The sequence below is a fragment of the Lithobates pipiens genome, unplaced genomic scaffold (assembly GCF_037356315.1).
Source record: "Lithobates pipiens isolate NorthernLeopardFrog02 unplaced genomic scaffold, aLitPip1_a1.2 Scaffold_8, whole genome shotgun sequence".
NCBI lineage: Eukaryota > Metazoa > Chordata > Amphibia > Anura > Ranidae > Lithobates > Lithobates pipiens.
The window spans coordinates 655170249-655182537 of record NW_027507903.1 but is presented as its reverse complement, the minus strand read 5'-3'; the positions used below and the strand labels follow the sequence as shown (position 1 = coordinate 655182537).

At 44.6% G+C, this 12289-nt stretch overlaps 1 protein-coding gene across 3 annotated transcripts in view; it reads right to left on the bottom strand.

Moving 5' to 3' along the window:
• Positions 1 to 10979, bottom strand: part of LOC143961731 (C-type lectin domain family 10 member A-like) — a 61131-nt gene extending 50152 nt beyond the window's left edge. For all 3 annotated transcript variants that reach the window (XM_077471070.1, XM_077471069.1, XM_077471071.1), the window contains exons 1-2: positions 10881 to 10979; positions 1144 to 1224 (exon numbers count right to left, since the gene is read on the bottom strand). In XM_077471070.1, the coding sequence (XP_077327196.1) occupies positions 1144 to 1224; positions 10881 to 10914 (115 nt within the window). In that variant the 5' untranslated portion in view covers positions 10915 to 10979. The remainder of the gene's footprint in view (positions 1 to 1143; positions 1225 to 10880) is intronic.
• Positions 10980 to 12289: the final 1310 nt, after the last annotated feature.

Below are 12289 nucleotides of genomic sequence, written 5' to 3'. Positions count from 1 at the left end.
GAGTGAAGGGCACACATGCTGGAGTGGATGCATTTGACGGGCACAAATGGCTGCATTTGACAGCCACAAATGGCTGAATGGCTGCATTTGACGGTCATAAGTGGCTACATTTTTTGGGCAAAAATGGCTGCATTTACTGGGCACAAGTGGCTGCATATGATGGGCACAAGTGGCTGCATATACTGGACACAAGTGGCTGCATTTGATGGGCAAAAATGGGTGCATATGATGGGCACAAGTGGCTGCATTTGATGGGCACAAGTGGCTGCATTTGTTTGGCACACGTGGCTGCATTTGTTGGGCACATGTGGCTGCATATAATGGGCACAGAGACTGTATTTGGTGGGCACAGTGGTTGCACATGATGGATACAGTGGCTGTATTTGGTGGGCACAGTGGCTGCATTTGGTGGGCACAAGTGGCTGGATTTTGGTGGGCATAAATGGCTGGATTTTGGTGGGCACAAATGGCTGCATATGATGGGTACCAGTGGCTGCATTTGATGGGCACTTGTGGCTGCATTTGGTGGGCACAGTGGCTGCATATGCTAGGCACAGTGGTTGCATATGATGGGCACAGTAGCTGTATCTGGTGGGCACAATGACTGTATTTGGTGGGCACAGTGGCTGCATATGCTGGGCACAGTGGCAGCATATGCTGGGCACAGGGGCTGCATTTGATGGCAAAGTGACTGTATTTGATGGGCACAGTGACTGCACATGATGGACACAGTGACTGCTTATGGTGGGCACAGTGACTGTATTTGGTGGTCACAGTGGCTGCATTTGCTGGGCACAGTGGCTACATTTGCTGGGCACAGTGGCTGCAATTGATGGCACAGTGGCTGCATTTTATGGGCAAAGTAGCTGAATTTGATAGTTTGTTTGCGCCCCCCCCATTTTGAGCACCAGCTGCCACTGCCATGTATATCGTATTTAGGTATAATATGTATACCAAATCAGGGCAACCAATGCGATGCTGGTTTTTATTACCTCAATACAGATATAGTAAAAGGCTATTTCTGATAGGTAAATCCAGTATAGCACTATTAGTATTAGTAGACATGTGTCCTATAAATGAAGACTCGGGTCCTCAGCTGTCCATAATAGATTAAGAGGATACCCCCTCATTATAATAACTTACCTTTGGCTGTTGGTGCTTTCTTAATACTTTTTAAATGAAGATCATCCACATTGGCATATGTATTTTCCTCATAAGAAAGCCCTGAAGAAGAACACAGACCTTAATATACATATTGTAGGTACCAGGGGGGATTTTCAGGTGATGTAATTCAGATATAATGGCGCTCTACACAGCATTTTATCAATAAGAGATGGAGCTTTTCTGAAATACGATACTATTGACATTGTGACCTGTCTGGAATTTTATTATTGGAGAATTGCAAAAGTTACTGACGCCAATGATACATACTATAATATATCGACTTACATAACAATGTATACTAAAGCATTTTAAGCATTTAACAGAACAACTTTGGGATCACTAGAATTTAATTGTATTATTACTATCACGACTTAAGACTCATCTTCCACGAGGTTCGGAGTAGATGACCAGGACTGGTTGAGGCAGCGGTGCAGATGGGCCAAAGTCACAGAGCTGACACCGAATATTTGGAGAATCTGCTTCCTTTGCAACAGCGAGAGCCCTGAAAAGGGCCGGGTCTTCACCTGAACATCTAGAGGTAGAGAGATCGTTCTACAGGTGATACTCAGGCTGTGGTCCTCTGACTCACCCAAGCAGACCACAACTGCATTGCCACAATTCCCTGGCAGTGTTGGAGCACAGATATCACATGGCAGCAGATTAGGCTGAAGGAAATAGCAAGGCTTACTAAGGCATACTGGGAACACATGGCTGAACGAAGTTAGGGACTCACTGGGATCAAGCAGCTGGAAGACAATGGGGACACACTGGGAAAACAAGTCTGGAAGTAGGTAGGGAATCACTGGGATCAAGCAGTTGGAAGCCGGTAGGGACACACTGGGAACACAATGTGGAAAGCATGCTAGGACACACTGGCAATACAAGGTTGGAATCAGGTAGGGAGATTATGGGATTACAGGGCTGCGGAAGCAGACTGGGACACACTGGGAATACAAGGCTGGAAGCAGACTGGGACACACTGGGAGCACAAGACTGGAAGCAGGCTGGGACACACTGGGAACACAAGGCTGGCCGAAGGCTGGGACACACTAAGAAAACATGGGGCTGGAAGCAGGCTAGGACACACTGGAAACACAAGGCTTGAAGCAGGATGGGACACAATGGGAGCACAAGGCTGGAAGCAGGCTGGGACACATTGGAAACACAAGGCTTGGAGAAGGATGGGACACATTGGAAATACAAGGCTTGAAGCAGAATGGGACACAATGGGAGTACAAGGCTGGAAGCAGGCTGGGACACACTGGGAACACAAGGCTTGAAGCAGAATGGGACACATTGGGAAAACAAGGCTGGAGGCAGACTGGGACACACTGTGAATACAAGGCTGGAAGCAGACTGGGACACACTGTGAATACAAGGCTGGAGTCAGACTGGGATACACTGGGAATACTAAGCTGGAAGCAAACTGGAACACACTGGGAGCACAATACTGGAAGCAGGCTGGGACACACTGGGAACACAAAGCTGGCCGAAGGCTGGGACACACTGAGAAAACATGGGGCTGGAAGTAGATTGGGACACATTGACAAGACAAGACTGGAAGCAGGCTGGGGAACATTGGGAGCAAACTAGAAGATGGTGGGAATTACTGAAAGCACAGAAAAGCTCTAGACAAGAAAACAGGGGTCCAGCAACTAGCATGTCAACATGGACATGTTGCTCAAACACTGTGCAACCCAAACACTAGCTCTTTAGGACTGCACCTCTTCTGTAATTGGCTGAAGCTGGTGGCTGCTCAAAGAAGGAAAAATCAGATGCTGGAGCATTGAACAGAGGAGTAAGACAGTTACAAAGCATGTGACAACAAAAATGTGATGTTATGATGGAAAATGTGGAGTACATCTGAAGTTCTGATCCATTTCCTAAATACCTAGAAGAAACTAAAATATGTTCTGTAGCACCCCCCCTCCCCCCACACACGCACATAGGAGTTGCAGAGTTAGGAATCCCCACTGCTACATGGCCAAACATGCAGCATTTCCTTCATGGATTTCAACACAGAAAACAGACCTTGGATTGTTTTCTGATGTTTTATTAGTTGATAATGTAGCTGGAGTAGGGATATATGGGATGCCCAACTTGAAACATTTCTAGAACTATGAACAAAGGAGACAATCCTATTTACAGAAAGTCCTCTTCTTCCTTCCTGATACACAAACCTGGTTCACATGTACAGCTCCTGCTGATCACTCCAGGGGAACTAACAGTCTTTAGTCTTAAAGTGATTGTAAGTCTTCATTTTTTTTTTTTTTACTGTAAAATAACAAACATATCATACTTACCTCCACTGTGCACTTTGTTTTGCACAAGGTGGCCCCAATCACCATCTCCTGGGGTCCCTCAGCGGTGCTCATGGCTCCTCCTCGCATCGGTAAGCCCTCTGGGAAAAGCGATCTCCCTGGGGGTTACCTTGTCGGCGCACTCCCGAGTTCAGCATTTGCGTACATAGACACAGAATGCCGGACTCAGCCCCGCCCCAGCACCCGCGTCAATGGATTTGATTGACAGCAGCGGGAGCCAATGGCTGCGCTGCTATCAATCTATCCAATCAAGAGCCGAGAACCCTGGGAAACGAGGAAGAGCTCCTCTCCACCAAAGGGAACAAAGGGCTCAGGTGAGTAAAACGTGGGGGGGGGGGGCAGTCACGGTCAGAAGTTTTTTCACTTAAATGCATAGGATTACAACCCCTTTAACTCAGCAGCTGCCCTTTACAGGCTGGGAGCATCCTGTCCCATTGTGGATAAAATAACACAATATGGAGTGAACAGCATCTCCTTCTGCCCTCCTGTAGACCCTGAGCCCAGTTCTACTGCTGCAGAAGATGCCAGCCCACCCTTTTACTTGTTGCTCCAGTCCCCCTGACTGACACAATCCCCCAGTCCTGGAACACACTTCCATGGAGATTCCCCAGGGCAAAGATGAAGACTTAAGCATACCACTGTCTTCAGAGAGCATTGCTAAACCTGACAGTCTCTCCTCTTTGTATTGTCCCGTCTTTGTTTGCTCTCTCCCGCTGCCTCTTCCGGCATGAATCCTTCCAGTTGCCTCCGATTGTGGGATCCTTCCAGGCCAGCTATCCCGAACTCTAGCCCAAAGTATAACTCCTCCCCAGCAGGGTTCAAGGGCCACCAACAGCCTCTCCACAGCACTACCCCATCTTCCACCTGACTCCCTTGCTGGCATGGCCCAAGTCTTTTTTATGGGATTTTCTTAGTCCCCTCCCATCCCACTTTTGGTTATTGGCTAAGGTCCCATAAATAGTCATGGCAGCTTCTCCTCACCTCTACCCTCTAGTTCTAGAACATTCTCCAATATTCCAGACGCCAGGGGGAGGCACCAGTAACCTGCCAGGATGAGTCATCCAGCCCTAACCACTAGTAACCCTAACCCAGATTCAGTGAATAATCTCAGAGCCAGACAAATGCTTTGACCTGCACTGCTATTCTAGTAGCACACGCTAGAGGGTGCTACACCTGCAAGGGAGAAAGTGAGAAAATAAGAAGTAAAGACACATCAATTAAGAACCAGTTGAACTTCTGTGTAACACTAATGGACTGGGCAACCACTGGTGTGCATCTGCGTGAAAGCTGATCCAACCTACCGATTTCCCTGCAGGAATCAATGAAGTTCTATGTAACACATATAAACTGGGCAATTACTAGTGTGGATCTGTGTTCACACAGACCCATGTCAGTAACTGCCCATCAGCTAGGAACCACTGAACTTCAGGATCTTTCCAGTCTCTTCGAATAGAAATCATAGTGATCCACCTTCTGACTGGTTAAAGCCAGTAATAGATCATATTTAGAAGTGATCTGTTGCTTTACATCTATATGGGGGGGTCTGGATTTAGTTAGTAGAGGCTTAATTCCAACTCCTCGTGCAGCTGTTCAGCAACAGACCATTTCTAAATGTGAAGAAAAAAGTGAAAAAATAGCAAATAAAAAATGAATGTTCAATGATTTGCCCCGTTTTTATCACTGACCTGCACTATGCAGTAGACATAGAGAAATGTCCATGTTCAGGTCCTAAATATCTTCCATATATACAACATATGGGGTACTAAGGAGTTGTAACCAAACGTTAACCATTACATACAGTATGTATGACAAACCTTTGATTAAAAAAATATGCATCCGTAATTTGCTCATATTGCTGAATGTGTTTAGGCTGGCCAACTGCATCAAAGTGGTCTTTCTCTGGTAAACTATGTCAAAGTGATCCCTCTCTGGTCACCTAAATCACAGTGATCCCTCTGTGGTTAACTGTGTCAAAGTGATCCCTCTCTAGCCAACAGTGTCAAAAGGGATCCCTCTCTGGCCAACTGCATCAAAGTGATCCCTCTCTCTTTTCAACCGCTTCAAAGTGAGCACTTTCTAGTAAACTGAATCAGAGTAATCCCTCACTGGCCAACGGCATCAACGTAGTTCATTTGCTGGCCAACTTTGTCAAAGTGACCACTCTTTGGTCAACTATGTCAAAGTGATCCCTCTCTTGCCAACTGCGTCATAGTGATCCCAATCTGACCAACTGAATAAAGTTATCCCTCTCTGGCCAACTGAATCAAATTGATCCTCTCTGGTCAACTGCATCAAAGTGATCCCTCTCTGGCCAAATGTGTCAAGGTGATCCCTCTCTGGTCAACTGCATCAATGTGATCCCTTTCTGGTCATCTGAATCAAAGTGATCCCTCTCTGGCCAAATGCATCAAAGTGATCCCTCTCTGGCCAAATGCATCAACGGGATCCATCTCTGGCCAACTGTATCAAAGTTATCCTTTTCTGGTCAGCTAAATCAAAGTAATCCCTCTCTAGTCAACTGTGTTAAAGTGATCCCTCTCTTGTCAACTGCATTAAATTGAGCCCTTTATGGTAAACTTAATCAATGTGATCCCTCCCTGGCCAACAGTGTCAAAATGATCCCTCTCTGGCCAACTGAATCAAAGTGATCCCTCTCTGGCCAACTGCATCAAAGTGATACCTTATTGGTCAACTGAATCAAAGTGATCCCTCGCTGGACAACTGCACCAATGTGATTCCTCTCTGGTCAAAGCGTCAAAGTTATCCTTTCCTGGTTAACTGCATCAAATGTATTCCTTTCTGGTCAACTGAATCAAAGTCACCCCTCTCTGGCCAACTAAATAATGTTATCCCTCTCTGGCCAACTGAAAAAAGTTATCTCTCTCTGGCCAACTCCGTAAAATGTATTCCTTTCTGGTCAACTGAATCAAAGTCATCCCTCTCTAGTCAACTGTGTTAAAGTGAGCCCTTTCTGGTTAACTGAATTAACGTGATCCCTCTCTGGCCAACAGTGTAAAAGTGATCCCTCTCTGGTAAACTGAATCAAATTGATCCCTCTCTGGCCAACTGAATAAAGTTATCCCTCTCTGGTCAACTAAATCAAATTGATCCTTCTCTGGCCAACTGCGTCAAATTGATCCTTCTCTGGCCAACTGCGTTCGCTTTCTTGTCAACTGTATCAAAGTGATCCCTCCCTGGACAACTGCACTTATGTGATTCCTATCTGGCCAAAAGCGTCAAAGTGATCCCAACCTGGCTAACTGAATGAAAGTGATCCCTTTCTAGCCAACTCAATCAAAGTGATTCCTCCCTCTCAAATTAGAGCCTATACTCTTAGGGTTAGGTCTAACCCGAACCTTAAAGGGGTAGAAATTAAAGAAATTAAATACAAACAATACAAACTAGTGGCTTACGTGGATGTCATCCTACTATTCCTCACAGACCCCATTACCCATTCCTAACATCTTAAAAGATTCCTCCCCCTTCAAATCTCTCTCCAACCTCCAAATTAATCTTACAAAATCCAGGGCCCTCAACGTTTCCTTACCCGCCACCAGAGTGACACTTTATCATTCTTAAAACTGTACAACAGGAACTCCACAACTGGAACAAGGACACCTTCTCTTGGTTCGGGAGAACAGCGATTGTAAAAATGAACATCCTCCTCAGACTCCTCTGTTACAGACTGTACCGATCAAATTAACTCTCTAATTTATTGCCGCATACAAACAGCTATGCCTAAAGATTACACCAACTGGTGCAGAGATCATACACCTTTTGAAGCAATAAGCACTAGATCTGAACCCCAAAGACATGTACTATCAGACATGTACTCTATATTGTTTACTAATGTCTCTCCCAAAGATAATGTGACCAGCCAAAAATGGGAAAGGGAACTTGCAACAGACCTATCACAGGAGGAATGGGATCATATCTTTACCCATATACACAAAGGGTTCTTAAATGTCTCTGCACAGGAAAATGGATTTAAAATATACTCCAGGTGGTACAGGACCCCTGACGGAATACATAAATTCCACCCCATCATTCCTCCACTCTGCTGGCAATGCAACACTGTTCACGGGTCGCTACTCCACATTTGGTTGGCGTTCCCCCAAATTCAACCACATTGGAAAGAGGTACACCGTCTTATCTCCCAAATAACAACCTACACCCCAGACTTTACACCAGCTCAATACCTACTTCACCATACATCCATTCCCCAATCGGCCTACAAAAGGTCTCTCACCCTACACCTCATAAACGCAGCAAAACCCATTCATTGGAAGGATAATTCTCCCCCTAGCACCTCTGAATGGCTCCAAAGAGTAGGGAAAATAGCTGAGATTGAAGATCTAATTCACCAGGCATGGGATTCCCCAGCAAAGTTCTATAAAACTTGGGCCTGTTGGCTTCATTTTAAGGAACCATCAGAATACCACAACATCTTAACCAATTCCCCATAGCTTGACCTGGGGGACAGAGCTTTACACCTAACAAATATAATGGACAACTATCCATAGACATACACCCACCCTCCACCCCCACACCTCTCTTCCCATACTTGTTTTCCCCCATAATAATACATAAGGCTCACAGACGAACTCTAGAACTAGACTGCTTGGAACTCACACAAACTCAAACCATCGACTAACCTTGGAGTTTAGCCATTATACCAAGACTCCGAAGTAGAACTTTGACCTATCCGTATAATCTAATGCCGCGTACACACGAGCGGACTGTATGGCATACTTAGTTCGTCATACAATCCGACGGACAGTCCGTCGTACTTTCCACTGAACGGACTTGACCACACACGGATACCCAAACAGTCCGTCGAAAGCTTGCGCGATGACGTGTACAGCACGTACGACGGGACTAGAAATAGGAAGTCCAATACACAGCAAAGCACCCTTCCGCCGTGTAAATCCTTTCTGGGCATGCACCATTCTTAGTCCGTCGAACTAGCATACTGACGAGCGGATTGTCCACTGAAACCAAAGTACGACGGACAGAATTTCGAAAAATCCGAAATTCTTAGTACGCCAGAATGCATACTGAAAAAGTCCGCTGAAGCCCACACACGAGCGGATTGTCCGCTGAAATGTGTTTTGACGGACTAAGTACGCCATACAGTCCGCCCGTGTGTACGCGGCATAAGACATTGTGAATCGTGCATACCACAACTGGGAAACTGGCAAGACAGCAGACGAAAACCGGACCGGTAATGCCCCCACCCACGCACAGTTAGTTCCCGACAGGGGTGTGTGGGTGTCGTGGTGACATACCCGGTTTCCCATTGAATCTTACACAATTAACCCCACAATTTGTTTCACCAAGAGAGCCATACTTGTTCATTTAGTTCCAGGACCTACTATAGTTTTACATGTTTTAGTTGATCTATGTGATTACCGATTTGATTCTATGCATTCTATACAGTGGTGTGAAAAAGTGTTTGCCCCCTTCCTCATTTCCTGTTCCTTTGCATGTTTGTCACACTTAAGTGTTTCGGAACATCAAACCAATTTAAACAATAGTCAATGACAACACAAGTAAACACAAAATGCAATTTGTAAATGAAGGTGTTTATTATTAAAGGTGAAAAAAAATCCAAACCATCATGGCCCTGTGTGAAAAAGTGATTGCCCCCCTTGTTAAAACATACTATAACTGTGGTTGTCCACACCTGAGTTCAATTTCTCTAGCCACACCCAGGCCTGATTATTGCCACACCTGTTCACAATCAAGGCATCACTTAAATAGGAGCTGCTTGACACAGTAAGGTCCACCAGAAGATCCTTAAAAGCTACACATCATGCCGAGACCCAAAGAAATTCAGGAACAATTGAGAAAGAAAGTAATTGAGATCTATCAGTCTGGAAAGGGTTATAAAGCCATTTCCAAAGCTTTGGGAATCCAGCGAACCACAGTGAGAGCCATTATCCACAAATGGCGAAGACATGGAACAGTGGTGAACCTTCCCAGGAGTGGCCGGCCGCCCAAAATTACCCCAAGAGCGCAGCGATGACTCATCCAAGAGGTCACAAAAGACCCCACAACAACGTCCAAGGAACTGCAGGCCTCACTTGCCTCAGTTAAGGTCAGCGTTCATGCCTCCACCATCAGGAAAAGACTGGGCAAAAATGGCCTGCATGGCAGAGTTCCAAGGAGAAAACCACTGCTGAGCAAAAAGAACATCAAAGCTCGTCTCAATTTCTCCACAACACATCTTGATGATCCCCAAGACTTTTGGGACAACATTCTGTGGACCGATGAGACAAAAGTGGAACTCTTTGGAAGATGTGTGTCCAAGTATATCTGGCGTAGAAGGAACACTGCATTTCATAAAAAGAACATTATACCAACAGTAAAATATGGTGGTGGTAGTGTGATGGTCTGGGGCTGTTTTGCTGCTTCAGGACCTGGAAGACTTGCCGTGATAAAAGGAACTATGAATTCTGCTGTCTACCAAGAGATCCTGAAGGAGAATGTCCGACCATCTGTTCGTGTACTCAAGCTGAAACGAACTTGGGTTCTGCAGCAGGACAATGATCCTAAACACACCAGCAAGTCCACCACCGAATGGCTGAAGAAAAACAAAATGAAGACTTTGGAGTGGCCTAGCCAAAGTCCTGACCTGAATCCTATTGAGATGTTGTGGTATGACCTTAAAAAGGCCGTTCATGTTCGAAAACCCTCTAATGTAACTGAATTAGGACAATTCTGCAAAGATGAGTGGGCCAAAATTCCTCCAGGATGCTGTAAAAGCCTCATTGCACGTTATCGCAAACGCTTGGTTGCAGTTGTTGCTGCTAAGGGCGGCCCAACCAGTTTTTAGGTTTAGGGGGCAATCACTTTTTCACACAGGGCCATGATGGTTTGGATTTTTTTTCACCTTTAATAATAAACACCTTCATTTACAAATTGCATTTTGTGTTTACTTGTGTTGTCCTTGACTATTGTTTAAATTGGTTTGATGTTCCGAAACACTTAAGTGTGACAAACATGCAAAGGAACAGGAAATGAGGAAGGGGGCAAACACTTTTTCACACCACTGTATGTACCTCAATCGTAACATTGTATTTCAAATGACATACTGTTCATTGTCTAATCTCATGTGCCATGCAGAAACTTTAATAAAAAAATTGAAACAAAAAAAAAATGTGATCCCTCCCTGACCAACTGAATCAAAGTGATCCCTCTCTGGTCAACTGCATCAAAGTTATCCCTTCCTGGTCAACTGTGTTAAAGTTATCCCTTTCTGGTCAACTACATCAAAGTGATCCCACACTAGCCAAATGCATAAAAGTAATCCCTATGCTTGCCAACTATGTCAAAGTGACCCCATTCCTATTCCCCCCTCAATATTAATCAATGATCACATCTACAACCTACCTGGTTCCCTCTCCCGATTTTTAGCCCCCTTCATTGCAGGCTGCAGACAAACCCGATTCTGTGCGCTGCTCAGTCTGCACCTTTGATATCTGTTGATTTTATCTTTAGCAATGTCCTAAAATATGGTGTTGCCACATACTGCATTTCAGTTTTAGGAACTTAGAAACGCAGATATAAAGAGGAAGTGTATGTATTTCTGTAATATTCTGTAGAAACGTGTGCCCACCCACGAACTTGTTGTTATTTAATCTCAGTGGTTTATGGACTATGATTGATGTATAATACATTTGCTTGAACTACTAATCATTAAAATAACATTTGAGCTGAGCTTGCAATACGTTATGTCACACTGTATTTGCTCAGCAATCTTTAAAACGCAATTTATTTGGAAAAAATACACTTTGATGAATAAAAAAAAAAAAAAAAACAGTAAAAATGAGCCTGATTTTTTTGTATAATGTGAAAGGTAATGCTAAGCAGAGTAAATAGATACCAAACATGTCATGCTTTAAAATTGAGCACACTCATGGAATGGCGACAAACTATGGTATTTAAAAAGTTCCATAGTCGACACTTTCAATTTATAGTGGTTACCTGTTTAGAGTTACAGAGGAGGTCTAGTGCTAGAATTATTTTTCTGGCTCTAACGATTGTGGTGATACCTCACATACGTGGTTTGAACACTGGCCATCTGCATCAAAGCTTTTACCTATGGACAACTGCATCAAAGTGGTCTTTCTCTGGTCAACTGCGTCAAAGTGATCCCTTTCTGGCCAACTGCATCAACGTAGTTCCTTTACTGGGCAACTATGTCAAAGTGACCCCTCTCTGATCAACTAAATCACAGTGATCCCTCTGTGGTCAACTGCATCGAAGTGATCTTTCTCTGGTCAACTGTGTCAAAGTGAGCCATTGCTGGTCACATGAATCAAAGTAATCCTTCACTGGCCATCAGAATCAACGTAGTTCATTTGCTGGCCAACTATGTCAAAGTGACCCCTCTCTGGTTAACTGAATCAAAGTGATCCCTCTGTGGTCAACTGTGTCAAAGTGATCCATCTCCGGCCAACTGAATAAAGTTATCATTTTCTGCCCAACAGAATAAAGTTATCCCTCTCTGGCCAACTGAGTCAAATTTACCCTCTCTGGCCAGCTGCATCAAAGTGATCCCTCTCTGGCCAAATGCACCAAAGTGATCCCTCTCTGGTAAACTGCATCAAAGTGATCCCTTTCTGGTCACCTGAATCAAAGTTATCCCTCTCTGGCCAACTGCATCAAAGTGACCCCTTTCTGGTCATCTGAACCAAAGTTATCTCTTTCTGGTCAACTGAATCAAAGCAATCCCTCTCTGGCCAACTGCATCAAATGTATTCCTTTCTGGTCAACTGAATCAAAGTCATTCCTCTCTG